Source organism: Sus scrofa, chromosome 14 (assembly GCF_054392235.1).
Source record: "Sus scrofa isolate SSC_HxYL_T2T_F1_AM1 chromosome 14, Sscrofa_HxYL_maternal_Yorkshire_Landrace_v2.0, whole genome shotgun sequence".
Taxonomy (NCBI): domain Eukaryota; kingdom Metazoa; phylum Chordata; class Mammalia; order Artiodactyla; family Suidae; genus Sus; species Sus scrofa.
In genome coordinates, this window is record NC_139396.1 from 45412878 (window position 1) to 45438217 (window position 25340).

Consider the following 25340-nt stretch of genomic DNA (forward strand, 5'->3'; position numbering starts at 1 on the left):
TAAGGCCATCAGATGTCCAAAAAGCCTTAGGGCTTTCAGACCAGCTAACATAAAACTTTTTTTTTTTCCCTAGAAAGAAAAATGTTCATTTGCCTAGGATCATGAAACTTGGAGACTTGAAGCTGATTTGGATGGCAGAGAACAATTTCCCAGAAAGTTTTGAAATGTGGCCCAAACATCTAGTGTCTGAGGTCTAAATACTAGAGAGCAGGTTACTTTTCATAGACAAAGAAGAACAGAACTTCTCTTTTGCATCTATGTGTTTTATCCATGGCATTATTTTATTTATTTATTTATTGCTTTTTAGGGTTGCACCTATGGCATATGGAAGTTTCCAGTCTAGGGAGTCTAATCAGAGCTGCAGCTGCCAGCCTACACCAACGCCACAGCAACGCAGGATCTGAGCCACTTCTGCAACCTACACCGCAGCTCATGGCAACGCCAGATCCTTAATCCACTGAGTGGGGCCAGGGATTGCACACACATCCTCATGGATACTAGTCGGGATTGTTACTGCTGAGCCAAGGGATTTATTGGCCACACTTGTGGCACAGAGAAGTTCCCAGGCCAGGGATCGACCCTGTGCCACTGCAGTAACTAGAGCCACAGCAGTGACAAACCAGGGTCTTAACCTACTGTGCCACAAGGGAACTCCCAGGACATTATTTTAACCACAGGCTTGTAACTTTCTGCTTGAACAATTGTTTCCACTGGTCCCCTCCCCCTACCTTGATGGATACAAAAGAAGCAAACCCCTGGCAGGAGTCTTAACAGACTCCTGCCCCGCCCAGACCCATGGCCAACATCCTGGAGCCAGAAATATCACTGGTGAGCAACCACACCATCAATTTACTTCCCACAAATGCCGTGGCCCTCTCCAACCCCACTGTGACATCACTGGGTCTGTTTTTTAGGGAGGGTTACTTTTTGTTTTTTCTCTTCGGGTTTTTTCTTTTTTAAAAAAAATTGTTGTCAGCTTGTTTTTGCATTACATGACTAAATGTTTTGCTCTCCCACCTCCGTGAGATGGTGTTTTAATTCTGTCTCCAATAGCATTCTCAGGTGTCTGCATCCCCACCCCTCCCCCTCTCCTGTCCCCTGTGTGATGTCTGCACAGATCCTACAGGGGAGAATTTCACATTCACATCTGCCACAGCCCACAGGAACAGATGCCACCTGACAATGAAATGAACCAAAAAAAAAAAAAAAAAAAAAAAAAACAAACAAAACAAACAAACCGACCGCATCACTCACCTTCAGGGCTGCACTGTGCTGGGTTAAAGATGCAAGAAGGTTTGTACTCTCCGAAATAGAGAAGTGTGATTCCCTTTTCCCCTTTGAGGTAAATGCCTTTGTTGACCTTCCCTTCTACAATATCTAAGTGAGAAGAATGTCAACATCACAGGTTAATAATCTCATGAGATTAAAAGTCCAAAGATGTGTCAGACTTACAGACAATGAACATCTCAATATATTGTATTATTAGTACTTATAATTAAGCCTTTCTAATGTTATCAATGATTATATCACATAATGGTATTTAACACTCATTGTTCAATTTAAACAGTATGTATTTGTGTGAATGTTGAATAACAAATATTCTATCCTATGAATTATTCTATCAATTCTTGGTGGTATAAAGTTTCCTTTTCAATTGACGCTAAGTAAGTAAAATTTAAAGAAAAAGTATTACAATATATTTCAAGTGGTATGTGTACATGGCAAAAAAATTATAGGAGGGGTTTAAAAGTGAATAAAATTTAAGAATCACTAGTCTTAAAGACATTCTACCATGATTATGTCAGGCTCACAAACAACTTACCTCTAAATATGTTGTATTATTTGTACTTATAACAAAGCATTTCTAACATTATTGATTATATCATGTGAAATCATTTAAATATTAATTGTTAAATTATAAACATTATTAGTGTGAATATTAATAAATATCCTATTAATTATTCTGATATATATATAAATATTCTATCCTATTAATTATTCTGATATATATATAAATATTCTATCCTATTAATATGTTATCATATGAATATCATGCCACTGTATAATATGCACTGTAATATGATATTAGAATTACTACAGTTGCCCTGGGAGTTGAACTTCCAGGATTGATAGGATCAGAATCTCCTGCTGTCCTAAAATTTCATTCCATCCACCTCTTGCATCATTCCACCCCCACCTTCAGAGGAGACTTTCCAAGTGAAACACTTAGATTCAAGTTCAAACATAAAGCTACACTTGAAGTCTCTCTCCTTTTTTTTTTAAATTTTTCCTTTTAGGGCCACACCTGAGGCATATGGATGTTCCCAGGCTAGGGGTTGAATCAGAGCTGCATCTGCAGCCCTACACCACAGCCACAGTAACGCCAGATCCTTAACCCACTGGGCGAGTCCAGGGATCCAACTCACAACTTCATGGTTACTAGTCTGGCTCTTAACCTACTGAACCATAATGGGAACTCCCGCCCCCTCCTTCTGAAAGCCCCTGACCCTAGACATGGGAACCCATGATTTTAACAGAATGTATTCTCAGACTCTGGGAGGAAAACTCAGAGTCATCCCAGAGGAACCCACCAGCAAGACCTCCAGGCCAGCAGTGGCGGCGGGGACGCGAGCTCCGTCATGGTCTTATTTGGTCCCATCCCCACAGCAAACCTCTCTGATGGTATGAGTGTGATATAAATGGTTTACAGAACTGATAAGTGAGGACTATAAAAACAAGGGTGATTAGTCACATCTTGCTAACTGGGGTCAAGGTTGCCCAGATGCCTCCTCAGCTGTGGGGATGTGCCTCCTGCCTGGGGGCTTTCTGACCCGACCTCTTCTTCCCAGGCTCGGGTTTTCTAACAACCATGGGCATGTGGATTCCAACGTGAAGGGCTTCAGCGTTTTTCCTTACTGTTTTTAAACTCTTTAATATCTTTTCTTTTTTGGCTGCCCCGCAGCATATGGAGTTCAGATCCAAGTCACAGTTGCAACTTACGCTGCAGCTGCAGCAATGCCAGAGCCCCTACCCACTGTGCCGGCCCCAGGAGGGAACCTGCAACCCAGCACTCCAGAGATGCTTCCGATCCCATTGTGCCACAGTGGGAACTCCTCAACTCTTTCATTTTTTATCTATATCTTTTATTGCTGGGGGTGTGTGAAAATCTATATATTATAAAATTGCATGGTCAGGAGTTCCCTGGGGGGCTAGTGGTTAAGGATTTGGCATCGTCACAGCTGCAGGTCAGGTTCAATCCCAGGCCTGGGATCTGCATGCTTGGGGCATCCCCCCAATTTTTTTTAATTATGTGGGCAAATAGCAGTTACATAATTGAATTAGGCTGTATAAACCCTACACCATACTGCTCAATTGGCAAAATTAATTTTGGAAGCTAAACACCCCAGAGTTGAAAGAGCGATCAGGTTATATGTTGAGAAAAGACCAGGAGCGGGTCCTAAATTATCTGAACTGACTTTTGTCACTGATCAGAGAGAGAGCAAAATTGTTACTATTTCTTCTGCTCTGTGCTGTGTTAGAAAAATCTGAAACATATGGGCCCTGGAGGTTATTAAATAAGATAATAATTTAACCATGACTCTTGTGGGTGTGTGTTTTATAAAACAGCTTCTAATAATTAAAAAAATTCTGGCTACAGAAGAAATGCTGATTTTACTGTTTGTAAGAGATCAAGTGTTTGATGAGGCATTTTGAAAATCAATTTTAATTTTCCATTAAGAGGGCATGTTTTTCCTTCCCTAAAGAATATAATTCAGAAGTTCCCTTCATGGCTCAGCAGGACACGATAGTGTCCATGAGGATGCAGTTTCGATCCCTGGCCTTGTTCAGTGGGTTAAGGATCTGGTGTTGCCACAAGCTGCAGCTTAAGTAGTAGATGAAGCTTGGATCTGGCATGGCTGTGGCTGCAGTGTAGGCTGGCAGCTGCAACTCCAGTTTGACCCCTGGCCTGGGACCTTCCATATGCTGTGGGTGTGCCCCTAAAAAAAAAAAAAAAGAAAAGAAAAATTATATATAATCCATGTAAAGATCCAAACAAGGAGTTCCCTGGTGGCCTAGTGGTTAAGGGTCTGATGTTGCCACTGCTATGGCTCAGGTTTGATCCCTGACACTGGGGAAAAAAATCCAAACAAGTTCCTTTTTAGAAAACATATCATCTTGTGTCTGTATTGTTCTGAAAGCAAGTAGCTGGTTTGGAAGACCCTGGTTGCTTGAGGTCATGTATATATATGTATATACTCCTCCTGGTATACTGCAATCTGTTGTACTTCCTTTAGACTGAACTCAAAGTCATTTATCTTCAATAGCCTGGATCTTCTGCTCTTTGCGGGGATACTTGCTCATCTGCTACTCAGGCTATAGCAAATTCGCGATAGATCCAAATTAGACTGGCCTTTAAATTCATTGCAGATCCCAATACGACAGAACACAGAAGGAACACGTGCTCACCTACAGTTGCAGAGAAATTTGAGTAGGCAGAGCCATTGGTATACACAAAGGTAGAGTTATGAGAAGGAAGCACAGTGAGGTTGTGGGTTCGCAACGCTGGGTGAAACAACAAAAGAAAAAAACACCATGAATGAGTGACACACACAAAAAAACAAATGGAACCAACATATCTCTCAACTTAACACACACGGAGAAGTGTGCCTTTCTCCCAACAGACATCTTGGGTTTTTTCTTCCGACCCAACCTCCCTCTTATTTATTCCGTTGACACCCCGGCTGACACCAGTGGCCCGGTCCCATGCCAGAACTAGGCCAATGGCTGTGGCACTTGGCCATAAATGGTGGGTCCAGTTGGCTGGCTCCGACTTCCAAACTTAGTTGAGAGATATGAAATTGAACAAAGCCATCAAGTAGCCTTAACCAAAGGATTAATGATGGTGATGTCACAAGAAACTGATGAAACAGAAGCATGGCATGAAAACAATGGCACATTATGGTGACAAATGGACAAAACAGAGAATTCAGCAACAAATAGCAAAGCAGTACATCCACGAAATGACTCTCGGTGCCATTCAACTATCCCCAGTGGTAAATTATGCTGGTGGATTCTATTCTTTCTTTCCTTTTTTTCCCCCCTTAAGAATCCTGGAATCAAATTAAAATACGCCAGCATAGCATTATAGCATAAAGAATGGATCTAATAGAAAAGGCAGTGAAACCTTCATCATTTGAGTGCTTTGGGGCATGCATCCATCTAGTTGGAGTTTTACCAGAAATTGATGCTTTGGGTGAACAAAACTCAACCCCAGTGTGACTGTATCTGATAATCTACAACATTGAATTGAGTTGAGGGGGGTGAGGAGACACATAGCCTGATCATCATTTGAGCTCTCTCTCTTTTTTTTTTTTTTTCAATTTTTATTTTTCATTTGAGCTCTTGTTTGAAGTCATCCCTAAAATACAAGCGTCTGTGTCCTACTGGTGTGCATTTTCCATGTGGTGGAATGATCTCCTTTCAAAGGCTTTAAAATAAAGGCCCAGAGAAAAGAACATTAGATCATAACAAGGGGAAACCACTGATTTTAAAGTGAGTTGGTCATAAAAAAAAATTCCATGGGGACATTCCCTATGGTACAGACGATTGGAAGAAAAGATGGATTTATTGGGCAGGTTTTCATTGTGGCCACCATTGCTGCCCAAGAGGCAGGCAAGTTAGAGGCTGTGCTGGACGAAGGCAGGATGAGAACAGCATCTTTTGACTCATCCCCTTGACTGAGCTACTGCAAGAAGGCCAGACTTCAGCTGTAATGCTTCTCGAATAGCAGATTTTCGGAACATTACAGAATCTGAGGTGGTAATCTATGACAGCACCTTAGGTGTCAGCCATAAGGAAAATATCAGTGTGCTGATGTGGCAAACATGTAATCAGCAACATGAGGTTTCTTTCTTTTTTGTAATCCATGACCAAGAACCGGGATAGACACCTCAAGCCTGCACTAGCACAGCTGTCCAAGAATCCCTTACCGGACCCATCAGCCATTGGACATAATCAAGAGCAATAAGGAAATCAAAATTAAAATGGAAAAGCAGGGAGTTCCCACTGTGGCGCAATGGAAATGGATCAGACTAGTGTCCATGAGGATGCAGGTTCAATCCCTGGCCTCGTTCAGGGGGTAAGGGATCTGGTGTAGCCACAAGCTGCAGCATAGCTCAAAGACAGGGCTCGGTGTTGCTGTGGCTGTGGCATAGGCCAGCAGCCGTAGTTCTGATTCAACCCCTCGCCTGGGAACCTCCATATGCCACAGGTGTGGCCCTAAAAAGCAAAAATAATAAAAATAAAAATAAAATAAAATAAAATGGAAAAGTATCCCAAATCACTCAAAACTTAGACTTTCTAAAAAGCTTCTTATTGGAGTTACACTTAGACTTTAAAAAAGGGCTCAGGGCTGTCTGAGATTTCTCCTCTGGCCAAGGTCAAAACTGAGTCACAGGAAAACTCCACTTCCCGGGGAGCTGGAGACCCTTGGAAGAATCTCAGGGAATGTCTGATCTTTTTAAAAGAGAACTGCTGGTGATAATGTGGAGGCGCTGACAGGTAGGCGGGGCTAACTTTGCTGAGTGAAACAGGGACCCTGTTAACAGGGGGGTTAGTCTTTGCTAGCACAACTTTTGGCGCTAGCTTCCAACGGGCCCCTGTCTGCGCAGGCGTGTAGATTACGACATTTGCATCTATCTAGAAAACACACATCCAGATTCCTACAGAGACTGACCCGTCATGGACCGCTTCAAGCTGAAAACAGCTGCTTTTGTTTTCAGGTAGTTGGAGAAAAGGCACAACTTAATAATATTTCGAGTCATACATTCTGTCCTTCAATCATAAAAATACATAAGAGCTCACATTTTAATATACTTTTCTATACTTTTGTGTCTATATAGTTTATGATTTTTATATTATGTGATTTCTATATCTTATATGATTTTTGATAAATCATAAAATATATACAAATATATAAAAGCATAGTAAAAACCATTTGCCACGGCAGTGACTGGGGGGAGCTAAGCAAATGTCTATTCATCTCCGTCATCCTGGCTTCAGAGTGCACGCTGTTCCCTTGTCCCTCCCGACAGTCCCTGATTCCAGGGAGACGCCCATTCCTGGGGCCCCAGTTACTGTCCCCACCCCTGTCTACCTCCAGTTGTTTCCTGAAGTTCGTGGATCCCGTCCACATTTTCCAACGGCCAGTAATAGGAAGCAGAAGCCAAGACCTCAAACCCTGGGAGGGGGGAAGGATAAAAATGTTACATCACCATTAGGAAAGAAAGGGCTGAACATAAGGAACCACTTACCACCTACATCAGGAATTGGGGGAAGAATTCAAGTGTCCCAGAGGCTGTGGGATGTAGTCAAAAGGCATCTGAATAGATTCAAGACACACTCTTGGTTTTCAAAAAACTCAACAGGGGGAGTTCCCTTCATGGCTCAGCGGTTAATGAACCTGACTAGGATTCATGAGGATACGGGTTTGATCCCTGGCCTCACTCAGTGGGTTAAGGATCCGGTGTTGCCGTGAGCTGTGGTGTAGGTTGAAGACACGGCTCGGATCCCACGGTGCTGTGCCTGTGGCACAGGCCGGCAGCTGTAGCTCCAATTCAACCCCTAACCTGGGAACTTCCATATACCGCAGGTGCAGCCCTAAGAAGAAAAACAAAAAACTCAATAAATTTTTTAAAAATGAATATTTCTACAGGATAAACATAATAAATAGGAATAGAGAGAGACTTTTTTTAATTTTTAAATGACCGCATCTCCAGCATACAGAAGTCCCTGGGCCAGGGACTGAATCCAAGCTGCAGCTGCAACCTATGTGGCAGCTGTAGCAACACCAGATCCTTTAACCCACTGCACCAGCCAGGATCAAACCCACACCTCCACAGCGACCAGAGCCTCTGCAGTCGGATTCTTAACCCTCTGCACCATGGCAGGAACCCCAAGAGATAACTTTTAACCAAAGAAAATAAAAGCCACCATGCCTAATGGTGCGACATGAGAAGCATACACGGGTCAGAAAAAAAGCAAGGACGTCCATCATCCTATTATCACTTCAGGCATTTTAGAAGAAACAGCTGATGCAATCAGATAAGAGAAAAAAAATAAGATTGAAAGGAGGAGGAAACCAACCCCAAAATTGTGCAGAACGCTGTGTGAGCTTCTTTTTTTTTTGTCTTTTTTGCCTTTTCTAGCACTGCTTTCATGGCATATGGAGGTTCCCAGGCTAGGGTTCTAATTGGAGCTGTCGCCCCTGGCCCACACTGGAGCCACAGCAATGTGGGATCCGAGCCGCGTCTGCAACCTACACCACAGGTCACGTCAACGCCAGATCGTTAACCCACTGAGCAAGAGCAGGGACCGAACCCGTAACCTCATGGTTCCTAGTCGGATTTGTTAACCACTGCGCCACGACGGGAACTCCTGTGTGAGTTTCTTTACAGACACTTCCTCATTTCACTCTAACAATAATCTAGAAGATAATGAATCGTACTCTTAGCCTATCTGTTAAAACAAGGAGCAAAATGGCCCCTCAGCCATTGCTCAGCTGGCTGGTCTGAGAAGCAGTCCTCTGTAAAGTCTCCCGATGTGTGCTCCGGATCTCTCGGTTATCTCTCTCCATACTACAAATTAATCTTTTCAGAATTTCCTTTATGATCCTTATACTTGGAATAGACCTCATTTTGTGCACATATGTTCTTTCCTATTCTGCTCTCCTCACATAATACCAGATGAATTATTTCATTTATTTTTTTCTCCCAAAGCCTCCTAAGGGAGTTTGGTAATCGTCCCTTGAGTGGCAGCACCATCACGCACTCAGCCTTTCTCCTAACTTGAATCTTATCTTGGATGCGTTCTCCATGAACCATTCCCAGCAGTGGAATTAATGGGCCAGATGACTAAATAATCAACTGCCTCAAGTGTCTGCCAGATCAGAGAAGAGTAAAAATTAATAAACATATCTTGGTGGTGTTCATTATTTAAAAAGATTCTTTTTTCGGAGGAAATAATATGATCCTTATTTTCAAATGAGGTATGCCTGATAATGAAAATGAAGAACTATGACAAATAAGAAGAAAATTTGGTAAGTGAAAAACTGTTACAAACATAAGAATTTGGTATGGAGGCTGATACAGACTAACCATGCAAATGTCAACAGCTCTCCTGCATCCAATTTATAATGCTGAAAAATAAAAGTTTCATCAATAAATGTAGCCAATAAAGAGAAGACATTTTAAGAACAAAAGAATAAAAACTATACCACATTTTCATGATGGAAATACAGAGATCATACAGAGGGATGTAAAAGAACCCTTGAATAAACGAAGGATGTAACCTATTCTTGATTAAATTAAAAAAAAACCTCAAAAATCATACAAATATCTACTATCCTTTAATTCATATATAAATAGTAGGAAAATTTGTTGTAAAAATGCTGAGAATTTTTGGTGTCAGAGACAGCAGATAATGAAGCTTATATAGAAAAATAAATAAGAATAACCAAGAAAATCTGGAGAAGGACCATCAAAAGATAATGGGGGGGGTTAGCACTAGCAGATATTAAGACATGTCTTGGTCACTCTGCTGTACAGCGGAGGCTGACAAAACATTGTAAAACAACTATAATAATAAAAAAGGAAAAAGACATATTGTAGAGTCACAATAATGAATATGATTTGGTGCCACAGACGAACAGACAGTTCGGGGGGGAAAAATCCATAAATATTCCCTAGCAAATATATAATTTAGTTTATTATAAAGGTGGTATTTTAAATCAGAGGAGAACTATTTAACAGAAAGCATTAAAACCAGGGCTTCCCGTTGTGGCAGTGCGAAACGAATCTGACTAGCATCCATGAGAATGCAGATTCGATCCCTGGCCTCCCTCAGTGGGTCAGGGATCCAGTGTTGCCAGGAGCTGTGTTTGTAGATTGCAGATGAGGCTCGGATCTGGTATTGCTGTGGCTGTGGTATAGGCTGGCAGCTAGCAGCTCTGATTCAACCCCTAGCCTGGGAACTTCCATATGCCAAGGTGCGGCCCTGAAAAGCAAAAAAAAAAAAAAAAGTCCGCCATCTACAAAAAATTAAGATCCTTACCTCAGTCTGTATACCTGAGTAATTTCCAAATGTATCAAATTTTAAATATAATTAAACAAAACATAAAAGGTTCTGAGGAAAAGAGGTTATTCATTTGAATTTTATTTTTCTAAATGTTTTAATTACAAATTTTTTAATTTAAATTTTTCAAATTTCCATGCAGAAAATTTTTTATTTATTTATTTTTATATAATGATTTTTTTCCATTATAGTTGGACCAAAAAACTAAAACAAGCTAAATAAAACTGGTGAATGATATTTATATAATACATAGGACAGAAATGTACTGATTTTATTTTTAGATGCATTAAATTTATTATATTAATAAAACTCCTCTTGTTAAAAAAATGTAGGAGTTCCTCTTATGGCTCAAAGGTAAAGAACCCAACTAGAATCCATGAGAATTCGGGTTTGATCCCTGGCCTCACTAAGTGGGTTAAGGATCTGACATTGCTGTGGCTGTGGCATAGACTAGCAGCTGCAGCTCTGATTCAACCCCTAGCCTGGGAGCTTCCCTATGCCACAGGTGCAGCCCTAAAAAAAAAAAAAAAAAAAAAAAGTCAATTTAAAACTGACAGAATATTGGAGCTAAGGACATAGAGTTCAAAAAAAAATGCAAATTATTTTCAGAAATATGAAAAGTGCTGGAGTTCCCAGAAGAACGTGGCACAACGGAAATGAATCTGACTAGGAATCATGAGGTTGTGGGTTTGATCCCTGGCCTCACTCAGTGAGTTGTGAGTTAAGGATCTGGCATTGCCGTGAGCTGTGGTGTAGGTCGCAGACATGGCTTGAATCAGGCGTTGCTGTGGCTGTGGTGTAGGCCGGCAGCTGTAGCTCCAATTAGATCCCTAGCCTGGGAACTTCCATATGCTGTGCGTGTGGCCCTAAAAAGAAAAAGAAAAAAAAAAAAAAGAAAAGAAAGAAAAGTTCGGTCTCACTTCTAAAGTTTAAAAGCATATTAAAACTGGAGTTCCCATCGTGGTGCAGTGGTGGTTAATGAATCCAACTAGGAACCATGAGGTTGAGGGTTCGATCCCTGCCCTTGCTCAGTGGGTCAAGGATCTGGTGTTGCCGTGAGCTGTGGTGTAGTTTGCAAATGCGGCTCAGATCCAGTGTTGCTGTGGCTCTGGCGTAGGCTGGTGGCTACAGCTCCGATTAGACCCCTAGCCTGGGAACCTCCATGTGCCACAGGAGTGGCCCTAGCAAAGGCAAAAAGACAAAAAAAAAAAAAAAAACACCCCAAAAAACCATATTAAAACTACAATGAACTAGTCTATTCACTTAGGTTGGCAAACAAAAAGTTACATGTACTAAGTTGGCAAGTTCTACCACTTTATTGGCAGGAGTTCAAATCAGTATGCCTTTTTGGAGGGCAATATGGCAATAAACATTTATCAAAATTTTAAGAACACATTCCATTTGACCTAGTCATTCCACTCGTAGGAATTTATTCTAGAGATAAACTTATGCATATGATCAAAGACCTATGGGCAAGCATATTTGTTGCAGGGTTTTTGTTTCTTGTTTTTTGTCTTTTTTTTTTTTTTTAGGGCCGCACCCACAGCATATGGAGGTGCTAAGGGTCTAATTGGAGCTACAGCCGCCGGCCTACGCCACAGCAACACAGGATCTGAGCCGTGTCTGCTCATGATCTGAGCCACCACAGCTCACGGCAACACCAGATCCTTAACCCACTGAGCGAGGCCAGGGATTGACCCGGAAACCTCATCATTCCTAGTAGGATTCGTTTCCACTCTGCCACAACGGGAACTCTACAGGTTTTTGTTTTTTTTTTTTAAGTATCAAAAAATCTGCCAACAGTCTACATACTCATTAACAGAGGGCTGACTAAATAAATATAGAACATCTATATAATGGTCTCCTGCGTAGCTGGGATAAATAATGAGGCTGAGGGGCTCCCGCTGTGGCACAATGGGATCTGCAGCTTCTTGGGAATGCTAGGACACAAATTTGATCCCCAGCCTGACACAGTGGGTTAAGGATCCAACATTGCCACAGTTGCGGCTTAAGTTCACAGCTACAGATCAGATCTGATCCCCGGCCCGGGAGCTCCATTTGCTACAGGGCAGCCAAAAAACAATAATAATAATAATAATGAGGCTGATATACATGTACTAATATAGAACGTTCCTTAAGTTATACTGTTACCTTAAAGAAAATCAAGGGTGAGAAAAAAAATGTATGTATTATGACATATTTGTACAAAGTAGAGTTGTTCGTCGAGCAGGGAGGGTGGGAAGAGAAAAATAAATAAAGAGATTCGGGGCTTGGAGTTCCCGTTGTGGCTCAGCAGGTTAAGAACCTGACTAATAGCCACGAGGATTTGGGTTTGATCCCTGGCCTCGCTCAGCTCAGTGGATTAAGGATCTGGCGTTAAGTCTGCAGCTGCAGCTCTCATTCAACTCCTAGCCTGGTAACATCCATATGCTGTGGGTGCTGCCATAGAAAGACAAACATTTTTTCAATTTAAAAAAAAGGGAAGGGGGGCTTGGATGTATACCCTACAAACTGAGAACAGTGTTTTGAAGTGCGGAAATGGAGGAACAGGGTATAAGATGCGAGAAGGTTTCTATTTCTGTTCTATTTGCATGTTTGGATCTGTATTCTTTTAAAAAGTATTCTCAGACTTGCTTTCACAACTAAAACGACCAAAGGGGGAGTTCCCATTGTGGTGCGGTGGAAACAAACCACTTAATATCCATAAGGATGCAGGTTCAATCCCTGGCCTCACTCAGTGGGTTGGGGATCCAGCTTTGCCGTGAGCTACAGTGTAGGTCACAAATGTGGCTTGGATCCCTAATTGCTGTGGCTGTGGTGTAGGCGAGCAGCTGTAGCTCCAATTTGACCCCTAGCCTGGGAACTTCCATGTGTTGCGGGTGTGGCCCTAAAAAAAAGCAAAAAAAAAAAAAAAAAAAAAAGACCATAGGTAATGTCCATACTAAAAAATTTTTTGGCCACACCCCAGGCAAATGCCTGGTCAGGAATTGAACCTGTACCACAGCAGCAACCCAAGCCACTGTAGTGACAATGCCATCCTTAACCCACTGCATCACAAAGAAACTTCAATGTCCACACTAAATTTTGAGATGAAAAATGAAGCACTGCATGCATCCAAAGTGGAAGCCAAGAGCAAAGTTAATTCTGTAATAGGGACCAAAGAGAGGCAGCAGTCCAACCACTTAACTCTCCTGTACCAGTCAAAGACCTAGTTGATGTGCTGGGAACAGTTCATATTCTCACTCAGCTCTGCAAGAGTGAGAATACGAAAAGCAAAAAGCAAAAATATCCATTTTCATTTCTACCATTTTTTTTCCCCTAATATCTGGGACATTCATTATGAGGACAAAAAAACCTCATGGACTTGTTATTCCACTCATCTGGGGAAAAAAAAAATCAAAAAAGGAAATAACATCTGTTGACCAAAGAACAGATGTTTTATTTTTAGCACCTTCAGCTTTATCAAGTAAGCCCTGTGGTAATAAATCTCTCCCTATCAGCTCCATTTGCAAATGGCCACATCCATGCTGGGCAGAAAGGTTGACATAATCAAGGAACCTTGCCTTGTTCACACAGAAAGGCATCCCCCCACACATACACCCCAGCTAGTGCCTAGTGATGGGGGGGGGCGGTCTATGATCAGGAAAGGGCCTGCCATCCCACATCACTGCGCTGCAGATGAAAGTTAAACACCCACCAAATCGCACAGATGTCTTGAAATTATTAACATTGAGTTTGTCCAACAGATTGGAGATATGTCATGGAGGGCGTGCAAAATGAAGTGTCCACAAGGGTCAGGGGCATGAACAGTTATCTGGACAGAGGCCGGGGATGAGGTTCATGACCTGGAAGGGACAGGCACAACCAGAACAGATGCGGGAAACAAACAACGGGGAGCACCCCAAGTCTCAGGGCAGAGGAGGCTGGGGCAGGTCAGAAATCTTTAAAAAAAAAAAAGCGGCTGCTTCCCAGACCTAACCGTTGTGACTCTGTAGGAAGATTTTCCCAGGATTCCCAGGTCTCCTACTTTTTTTTTTTTTTTTTTTTAAGGGCCGCAGGTGTGGCCTATGGAAGCTCCAAGGCTAAAGGTTGAATCCGAGCTGCAGCCGCCAACTTATGCCGCAGCCACAGCAATGAGGGATCCAAGTAACATCTGCAACTTACACCACAGTTCATGGCAATCCCAGATCCTTAACCCACTGAGCGAGGCCAGGGATCGAACTCGCATCCTCATGGATACAAGTCAGATTTGTAACCTGCTGAGCCACAACTGGAGCTCTACAGGTCTCCCACTTTCTAAAAGAAGCCAGAAGAGAGGAATGAATAAAGATGTGATATATCTGCATCTATCTATCTATCTATCTATCTATCCATCTATCTATCCATCTATCTATCTCAGCTATAATGGAATATTACTCATTAGAATAATATTCAGCCATATTATAATATTACTCAGCCATAAAAAGATGAAACGATGCCATCTGCAGCAACATGGATGTGATAGGGATGGAGTAGACACAGGTAGTTTTAAAAGTTCCAATAAAGGACCACAGATAATGAGGGAAACTTAGGGGACATTGGGAGATCACTGTAAGTTAATAAATTGCTTAAAAAAGTCATCAGCCAAAGCAGGCTTGCTTGACTAGAGGTGGCATGAGAATGGCCTCAGGTTGTTGGGTCGGGAATGGAATGAGGGCTGCATTCAGATTCAGACCAAGGGCAAGAGTTTGAGGACCACCCTTCTGCTGATTTGAATACACACCTTACCGGACACTAAGGAAGAGCTACTACTCTGAGAAAGTAAGAGGCGGTCTTTTCTAACCCCTAATCCTCTTGGATGGTAAAACTATAGCCGACCGGATCCTCAGGGCAGAGCTTCCGTGCCTGCCCACTAGCATCTCTCACAAGCGTCCTATCCTAATAAATCTATCACTTTGTCTCTAACTGAATTCCTTCTGCGTGGAGACAGGAAGAAACTGAACCTCAGTGAGTCCAGACACAGGGTGAGTGATTCAAATTTAAAACCGTGGCGTTCCCGTCATGGCGTAGTGGTTGACGAATCTGACTAGGAACCATGAGGTTGCGAGTTCGATCCCTGCCCTTGCTCAGTGGGTTAATGATCCTGCGTTGCCGTGAGCTGTGGTGTGGGTCGCAGACACGGCTCGGATCCCACGTTGCTGTGGCTCTGGGGTAGGCTGGCAGCTACAGCTCTGATTAGACCCCTAGCCTGGGAACCTCCATATGTTGTGGGAGTGGCCCAAGAAATGGCAAAAAGATTAAAAAAAAAAAAAATTAAAGCCGTGGGTTCAAGTGCCAATCTGTGTTCTGGCTAGGATCAGGCTGTTAGTGCTGTCAGTTTCAGATGGACCTAGAGATGATCATACTAAGCAAAGTAAGTCAGACAAAGATAATATATATGATATCACTTATATGGGGAATCTAAAAAAAAAAAACTGATACAGATGAACCTATTTACAAAATAGACTCACGGACTTCGAGAACAAACCTACAGTTACCAAAGGGGAAAGGTGGCAGAGGGATAAATTAAGAATTTAAGAGTAACATACTACTGTATATAAAACAGGAAAACAAGGTCCTACTGTTAAGCACAGGGAACTCTACTCAATATTTTTATAATAATCTATAAGGGAAATGAATCTGAAAAAGAATGTATATATTATATACACTGGAATCATTTTACTATACACTTGAAACTAATACAACATTGTAAATCAGCTAAATAAATTCAATTAAAAAACGGAGGGGGAGAAATCAGAAATCCACATTTTTTAATTTGAAATTTCCCCAAGTGTTAATGTCAGCAATCAAGGTTCTTTTAATTAAAACACTGTGTGGTGCTAAAAGACAGGCCCCGAAAATGGAATTGAGCCTGCAGACTCCCTTTTATAACCTGGGGGGTAAACAACCCATGGCCCTAAAAATGTCAGAAGGAGAAGGTCTAGATCTTTTGCGAGGAAGACACTCTGGCTATTTTCCCCAAAAGAAGGTGATGTGAGATCTTTCGGTTGGATAATCACCCTGGTTTTCACCAGATAAACTCTCACAGACACTAAATGTCTACTTAGACAAGGTAACAGTCAAGTGACAACCCAGCTCACACAGGGACTTCAAAACATCCCCCAGCCCTAAAAAATAAACTGAGAGAGAGAGTTTTAACCTATTATCACATGATTATAAATCAGTTCTTCAGACACATAGATAACCAATAGGCACACAAAAAGATGCTCAACATCACTAATTATTAGAGAAATCCATATCAAAACAACAGTGAAGTACCACCTCACAACAGTCAGAATGGCCGTCATTAAAAAATCTACAAATAACAAATGCTAGAGAGGGTGTGGAGAAAAGAGAACCCTCCTACACCCTTGGTGGGAATGTAAATTGATGCAACCACTATGGAGGTTCCTCAGAAAACTAAAGTTAGAATCACGGTATGATCCAGCAATCCCACTCCTGGGCATACATCCAGATAAAACCCTAATTCAAAAAGATGCATGCTGGAGTTCCCGTCGCGGCTCAGTGGTTAACGAATCCGACTAGGAACCATGAGGTTGTGGGTTCGATCCCTGGCCTTGCTCAGTGGGTTAAGGATCTGGTGTCGCCGTGAGCTGTGGTACAGGTTGCAGATGTGGCTCAAATCCAATGTTGCTGTGGCTCTGGCATAGGCCGGTGGCTACAGCTCCGATCTGACCCCTAGCCTGGGAACCTCCATATGCCATGGGAGCGGCCCAAGAAATGGCAAAGAGACAAAAAAAAAAAGCATGCACGCCAGCGTTCACAGCAGCACAATTCACAATAGTGAAGACATGGAAACAACCTAAATGTTCACCAGTAGATGAATGGAGTAAGACGATGTGGTACATATATACAATGGAATATTACGCAGCCATAAAAAAAGAATGAAATAATGCCATTTGCAGCAACATGGATGGACCTAGAGATTATCATACTAAGTGAAGTCAGAAAGAGAAAGACAAATACAATATGATATCACCTATGTCTGGAATCTAAAATAAGGCACAAATGAACCTGTCTACAAAACAGAAACAGACTTGTGGTTGCCAAGTGGGAGGGAGGAGGGAATGGGATGGCCTGGGAGCTTGGGGTTGGCAGATGCAAACTATTCCATTTAGAATGGATAAGCAGTGAGGTCCTACTGTACAGCACAGGGAAATCTATCCAGTCTCTTGGGTTAGAACATGATTGAAGATAATACGGGAAAAAGAATGTATGTATATGTATGACTGGGTTACTCTGCTGTGCAGCAGAAATTGACACAAAATTGTAAATCAACTAAACTTTAATAAAAAAAAATTTTAATGGGGACGGGGGGAGTGGGATGGACTGGGAGTTTGGGATTATAAGATGCAAACTAGTATACATAGGATGAATAACCAACAAGGTCCTACTATAGAGCACAGGGAACTATATTCAATATTCTGCAATAAACCAAAATGGAAAAGAATATGAAAAAAATATGTGTGTGTATGTACACACACATGCATGTATAAAACTGAGTCACTTTGCTATGTAGTAGAAATTAACACAACATTGTAAATCAACTACACATCAATGAAATAAGTCTTACAAAATAAATAAAGTTCAGAATAGTGCAGAAGGTACATCACAGAGGAAAATGGGGCCCTGCCAATCGTTAGGCAGAGCTTGGCTCCCTCGGGCTTGGCCTGTGACACACCAAGCTCATTTCCACAGCAGGCCACACCCCCTACACACACCCCCACCCGCCCCCAACTCCACCACCCCACCCCTGCTGCCTGTGAAGCTCTTCTCTTGCTGTACATAACCAACTCTGTGCTTCAAGCATCAGCCACAGAACACCCCCTCCGAGAAGCCTTCCCTGATCACCTCTTGTCACCATCACTCTGCTCTTATTCCCCACTCGTTGTTTCATTTTCTCATGGCACTCACTATCCTTTGGAAGGGTTTTTGTTGTTGTTGTTAGTACATTTGTTTATTGTCTGTCTCACATCAGACAGTTTGCAACTTGAGTGGAGACTTTGTTCTGTTTGCACCGTATCTCCATGTCCAAAAAAGGGCAAGCCTAGTGTGTGTGTGTGTGTGTGTGTGTGTGTGTGTGAGAGAAATCCAGGTTTTTGCATTTGAAATCCGACCCCAATTTTAATGTTAGCAATTAATTTTTTAAAACTATAGGAGGTCCCATTGTGGCTAGGCAGGTTCAGAACCCAACTATAGTGCCTGTGAGGACGCGTGTTCAATCCCTGGCCCCACTCAGTGAGTTAAGGATCCGGCATTGCCACAAGCTGTGGTGTAGGTCACAGATGTGGCTTAGATCTGGCTCTGTGGTGTAGGCCAGCAGCTATAGCTCTGATTTGCACCTAGCCTAGGAAATTCCATATGCCACACAGTGTGGCCATAAAAAAGAAAAGAAAAAAAGAAAAAGAAAGAAAGAAACTGTATAGGTAGGGGAGTTTCCTGGTGCCCTAGTGGGTTAAGGATCCAGTGTTGTCACTGGTGTGGCACAGGTTTGATCCCTGGCCTAGGAACTTCCACGTGCTGTGCGTGCAGCCAAAAAAAAAAAATTATAGGTGAAATGAATGAATGAATGATGAATGCAATAATGAATGCAAAAAGAATAAACCAGGAGTTCCTGTCGTGGCACAGTGGTTAACGAATCCGACTAGGAACCATGAGGTTGCAGGTTCCATCCCTGCCCTTGTTGGGTGGGTTAACGATCCAGTGTTGCCGTGAGCTGTGGTGTAGGTTGCAGACGCGGCTCGGATCTTGCGTTGCTGTGGCTCTGGCGTAGGCCGGCGGCTACACCTCCGATTCGACCCCTAGCCTGGGAACCTCCATATGCCGCTGGAGCGACCCAAGAAATGGCAAAAAGACAAAAAAAAAAAAAAAAAAAGAGAGAATAAACCAGAAAGATTGTAATATATGGAATCTAAAATATGACACAAATTAACTTATCTATGAAACAGAAACAGACTCACAGACGTATGAGTCATTCTGATGCTCTCAGATCTCTATTTGCCAAATTTCCATGTTCAATAGGACAAAAACATGATTTGTTAAAAGTCCATCATAAACACTTTTTTTTTTCTTTTCTTTTTAGGGCCTCACCTATGGCACATATAAGTTCCCAGGCTAGAGGTCAATTTGGAGCTGCAGGCCTACACCACAGCCATGTCAGCACTGGATCCAAGCTGCATCTGGGAACTTCACTGCAGCTTGCAGCAATACCAGATCCTTAACCCACTGATCGAGGCCAGGGATCGAACCTGCATTCTCAGGGACAGTATGTCAGATTCTTAACCTGCTGCACCACAACGGGAACTCTGCATCAGAAACACTTTTGTGTTTACACTAGGAAGATGCAGAACGACATTTTTGCCCTGACCGCAGGGGTCTGAGGGTCCCTTCTAAGCTACATTACACTATGTTGGTGACAAATATCAACTAGATTATTGTGCCAACCATTGCACAGTATAGATTAACATCAATTTATGATCTTGTACACCTGAAACTCATTATGATTTTATATACCCATTATATCTCAAATAAAAAATAAAGAAAACTAACAGTGGATTCACACAGAAAAATGAATCACTGTATAAATAGAGGGAATTACAGTTACCATCATCACCTGTGTTGACCACCCCCACCAACTCTAAATGGGGCCACCCCCACCTCCTGGAAATGGAACCAGTCACTCAGTGGACCCTAGGCCAGGAAACTTCTGGTTAATGACATGGTTTATGAAGTCCCCTTTGCTCATTACAAAAGTTAGCTGTTAAAGGGCATGTTTATAAACTTTTTTTTTAAATGACGTGCCAATGTCTTGGCCATTGCCATTTATGGATTTAGACCAAAGTCGCTCCCTAGCCTTGTCCTGGGGCCAGAGCAAGAAAGCGGGCAGCCTGGGGCCAGAGAAAAAGTTTCCAATGTGGGGTGGGGTCCTTAGTTTCCCCTCCCTGGGCTTCATCTCCATCAACTATCTAATGGGGAGGCGGGCTAAAAAGCTTCCGATGGTTCCTCAAACTAGAGCATGCTGTAATTTCTCTGGAATGACAGACAAACTCAGATAACGCAAAGGTTCAACATGATTTGAAGTTGTTTTTCGATTACTGATGAAACAGAGGACTATCTAGTTACCTGGGCTAATGTAGACAGGTAGGCCAGATAAGAAAGCCAAAGCCCTCCAGCTGGGAGTTGAAATCATGTAGATTTCAGACTCAGCTCATCAGAGAACCAGCAAAATCAACTGAATGCACCGTCCAGCCAACAGATAGTCCCTGAGGACCTGCTCTGTGGAAGGCGTCATCCTGGGACAATAGGAAACGCTGATGAGTCCTGTCAGAACCTTAGATGGGAAACCAGACGTTTGTGCTGGAAAATAGGCTGTGCTTCAGGACCCTAGGGGTCCAGCCTCTACTGAGACCTTTGCTTAAGGCTCACCTAAGAGTCTGCAGGTACCTCCACCAACCACCTTCACTGACCATGCTGTTCTCCTTTTCAACAAACTCTTTTTTTTTTTTTTTGCTTTTTAGGGCCACACTCAGGGCATATGGAGGTGCCCAGGCTAGGGATCAAATCGGAGCTACAGCTTCCACAGCACACAGCAACGCAGGATCCGAGCCACATCTGCAACCTACACCACAGCTCATGGCAACGCTGGATCCTTAACCCACTGAGCAAGGGCAGGGACCAAACCTGCAACCTCAGGGTTCCTAGTCAGATTTGTCTCTGCTGTGCCACGATGGGAACTCCTCAACAAACACTCTATGAGTTGACAATCTTTCTATGAGTCTGACTTTCCCAGCTCCCTCCAGATCATGAGTCCTTAAGTTCCCACTGTGCTTTATGAGCTGTGGGACCTTGGGCAAATCACTTACTCTCTGGGGAAGAACAGTTCCTCACCTGCAGAGAGTGAAAAGGGTGCTTCCAAGAACTGGGGTGGATTGTATGGAATCTACCCAGAAGCATCCAATACGCCATCATATTGGCATCTTTATTCACCACTATTTAGTGCCCCTTAGGATAAATCACTGCAGTTTAGGTAGCCATCCCCACACTGTCGGATGTCTTCCTTTCAGGGACAGGGTCACTGCAGGTTGACTGTGTGCCTGGGTGTATGCTTTTGGGAAGAAGGGCTGGGGATCGGGTTTCCTCCATGGGGGCTCCTCTTGAGATGCTGCAGGCTCCAGGGGGCAGAAGCAGACAGGCATCAGGCCTCCCAGGTACTGCTGGTGCACAGGGGACGGGGGTCAGCTTGTCAGCAAGAAAGGGGCTGAGCGGAGTCCAAGATGGAGGAAGAGAAGACAAAAGAAAAGGACTGGAGAGGGAGAGAAAGGAAATAAGGGGAAAGAATGACAGGAAAGAAAAGGAGAGAGGGAGAGAAGGAGGAAGGAAAAGGGAGGAGAGAGGAAGGGAACGAGGGAGGAACTCGAATGAAGGATGGAAGGGAGGGAGAAAGAGATAAAGAAAGAAAGACACAAAGAAAGAAAGAAAAGACAGAAGAAAGGAAGGAAAGAAGGAAGAAAGACACAAAGAAATAAAGAAAGAAGAAAGGAAGAAAGAAAGAGAAATGGAAGAGAGAAAAATGGAAGAGAGAAAGAAAGAAAGAAAGGAAGGAAGGGATGGCAGAAAGAGATGGCAGGAGGGAAGAAGGAAGTAGGGAGGGATGAAAAGAAGAGGAGGCAGGAGGGTTTCAGCCACAGGGAGTTAAAAAACCCAACTAGGTGTTGAATAAATGTTAGGCTTCATCTTTATTCTAAAAAGGAAGGAGAGAGGGAGAAAGAGAAGAAAGTAGCGGTTTAAAAAGTGGGAGTGAGGGAGGACAAGAACAAGAGCGAGGGGGCTGGAGACAGAATTCAAGGAGAAAGAAACTGATGAGGCAGCGCAGAGTTTTAGAACCCCAAACCCCAGAGCTCCCGGTTTCCATGCCAGCTTTGTGGTGTGTACGGCTTCTTTTTAGTAGTATTTCTATGATTGTCAGTATTATTATTATTTCTCTAAGGTAGCTAGCTGACTGAGGAATCAGGTTTTGCAACCCTGCATTAGGATGTGAGAGAAGAAGTTTCTCTGTGGAACTAAGACTGAGTTTGAAAGCTGAGGGTGAAGGATGCGAGTGGACGTGGCTGGCATGGCCAAGGCACAACTTCCTTTCCACCCATGTGCCAGGGGTCTTATGGCTGCCTTGTCACTCTGCCTGATGTTGCTGGCCAGGATTTCTCCCTCATCTCTCCCGGAAAACCAGTGTGAACCACAAGGCGTGGATCGGAGGGGCACACACTGCCTCTCTTTAATGCGATGCTGGATGATTTATTTATCCCCAGACCTTTCTTTCAGTACTTTGGCTGAGGAAAGGGGAGCCCGTGGAAATTCACTGCCTTGGCATCCTTTTCAACAGAAGGTTTCACTTGAACGTGAGGAAGAAAGAGAGACAGCAACATCTGTACCACTGAGATGGGCAGGTGAAGGCAGTGATGAGGACTGGATGTGTCAGCACCCACCATGAGTGCCGGGTCACTCCAAAGGGGACAGAGCTCCATCCCATGTCTACCGGCACCCAGCACAGTGCTGGTTCTTCCACCAGACCCCACCTGTCTCTTGGTCCTGGCTTCACACCTGGACGGGACCAGGGATGCTGTGCCCACAAGCTCTGGTGGGACATGGAGACAGACAGGGCTGTTTGTGGTAATAATCAGGGCCCAAGACATGCCCCCCCCACCCACCTTGAGGCTGAGCAAGGAATTGGGGACATTAGCATGGGGTCTCCTCCGCACCACGCACATGCCAGCCAAGCAGCAAATGGGGAAAAGTGACAGCAAAGAGAGTTCCCGCCACCATCACACACACACACACCCACACCCCACCCAGTTGCAAAGGGGCAAGAAAGGTTTCACACCTCTTCCATCCTCCCCAAAGAAAGCCTCATGGTGATGCTTCCAGACTCAAGACTCAAGCTGGCAAAGGGAAAGCAGACCCAGGGAGTGGGCGAGGGGTTTCCTCGGAGGGGCTGGAGGAGTTAAGCTCCCACAGGAGGGACAGGGACAGAACGAGGCAGGGAGCACTCGGTCAGTTCACATGAATCCCCGCTGGACACCCATGATGTGAATCAAAGACAGAAGATGCCCACCTGAGAACACCCCATTTCCTGAATCACAGGGTTCCAGATGCCCCAGATCCAGGGGCTTCCAGGCGCTGAGCGTCCTCCACCAAGTCGGAGGTGGAAGATGATGAGTGACCCAGAGGGCAAGGTGTCAGGGCAGCTGGCAGGGGTCAGGGGAACCCCCACCCAAGAAGGCCCCACAGTCTTACAGACAATAAACAAACTAATTCCAGACCCCCAGCTCACAAGATGAGAGGGAAGCCGCCTTACCTGGATGGGCTTGTGACCTGGCATCGGCTCCATGCACCTGCACACAAAACACCACATTGTAAGACGCAAGGGGAACCTCCCAGTGGAGATCCAGTCCCATCTCAGCAATTATCACCTGGGGACATTACCTGAAAATCGCAATAAAATAACAGCAGCCAGGAGTGCCAGCAGCAAAGAGGCAGCAGCTTCCTCATTTTTTTTTTTTTTTTCCAGAGGTGAAAATGTGATCCCAGGGGGATTCCTGAGGGTCCGTGACAAAATGTCCCCCTTAACTTTCACTTCCTTGGGAAAGGGACATCTTCACAGGTTCCGGAAAGAAAACAAAACAACAACAGAAAAAACATGTATTTCACTAGAGTCTGTGAGATTCAGGGAGTGAACGCAGGCAGTAGTGGGGAGTTAATGGGTGTTTCTTCTTCGTCTCCAAACGTGAAAGTCCTCAGTGATCCACAGACACATTGGAAGGACCAGACCAGCCTTGGGATGCTGGGAGAAGAAACACAGCCCCCGTCACAGTCCCGAGAAGCAATCCCGGGCCACAGATGCAGCACAGAGGCTCCAAGAGCAATCGTGATTCCCTCAAGGTTTTCTTTTTATGTCAAGACAATTCATCTGTCTCCATCCAGGTTCGGAGTCGGATGTTTCTCCTTTTTCCTTGAAGCGCAAGGAATTCTGTCTGGAGCTCCCGTGGGCTCCTGGGCTGGGGCGTCGCTGCCCAACTCCTTCTGGTGTGACTCAGGCTGACACCTCGTCCCTCTGTCTGCTTGGGGTGGGGAGAGTGAGTGGTGAAAGAGCTCTCCTCAAACTTTGTTCTGTTCTGCTTCTCTATTTATAGCCCGGCCAGCGCTGCTGGTCCTTCCTGGGTCCTAACTCCGGTCTGTTAAGAACCACTGGGAAGGTTTTCTGGATCTGAGGTTTGGAGGCAGACCAGACAGACATGGGGTGTGTGTGTGTGTGTGTTAGATGCCTTCCATCATGGAGTTCCCTTCGTGGCTCCGTGGTAAAGAACCCAACTAGTATCCATGAGGACACGGGTTCAACCCCTGGCCTCACTCTGGGGGGTTAAGGATCTGGCATTGCTGTGACTGTGGTGTAGGCCAGCAGCTGCAGCTCTGATTAGATCACTAATCTGGGAATATCCATGTCCTGCAGGTGCAGCCCTTAAAAAGATTAAAAAGAAATAGAAATTTAAAAAATAAGATGCCATCCATCCATACCCTCAAAGTCAGCATAAATATGAATACATAGAAAACATACAGCAAACCATAAACTCAGCTTAGAGCAGAATCTTGTTTGCCCAAAGAAAAGAAATAAAGCGACCTAGGGATGGAAAAAGAAAATAAACCGCACCCCTGTGCCCTCCACATAATACTAACCACATTTTCTATTTAACCCTTTCAGAGGTGAATGGAACTATTTACAAATTACACTGTGGGTTTACACCCCCTCCACATCCAGGATAGTGTTCTCAAGGTAATAATAGCAGGGCATCAGATCCTTTGCCAGCCTAAACCCACTTTATTAGAGACCAAAACTTTGCACAATCTACAATGCTTCCATGTCCACACACACACACACAATTTTATTCACAGCTATAATGTGCCATGTGATTAAACTAACACTTACCTCCCCGTACTGTCTCCGACACTTGCTAGCTGTGTGTTCTCAGGCAAGTTACTGAACCTCTCTGTTTCAAACTTCTCATCTGTAAAATGGAGGTACTAGTTCCTGTTCCCCGGGGTTGTAACAAGAAATGAGATGATACATATAAGTCTCTCAACGCAGTGCTTAGAAAATATGCAGCACTCCATAAATGCTA

At 43.7% G+C, this 25340-nt stretch overlaps 1 protein-coding gene across 7 annotated transcripts in view; it reads right to left on the reverse strand.

Moving 5' to 3' along the window:
* ADGRD1 (adhesion G protein-coupled receptor D1) overlaps positions 1-24323 on the reverse strand; it is a 181648-nt gene extending 157325 nt beyond the window's left edge. For 5 of the 7 annotated variants that reach the window (XR_014828481.1, XR_014828480.1, XR_014828483.1 and 2 more), the window contains exons 1-4: positions 23650-24323; positions 23522-23558; positions 7157-7240; positions 1255-1377 (exon numbers count right to left, since the gene is read on the reverse strand). Coding sequence is in view for 2 of the 7 variants with exons in the window: in XM_003483408.4 (XP_003483456.4) it covers positions 1255-1377; positions 7157-7240; positions 23522-23558; positions 23650-23715 (310 nt within the window). In the remaining 5 variants the exon portion in view is untranslated. Of the gene's footprint in view, positions 1-1254; positions 1378-4467; positions 4564-7156; positions 7241-23521; positions 23559-23649 lie in introns of all 7 variants that reach the window. The other 2 variants (XR_014828482.1, XM_021072216.2) reach the window with 1 other exon arrangement.
* Between the last annotated feature and the right edge of the window lie 1017 nt (positions 24324-25340).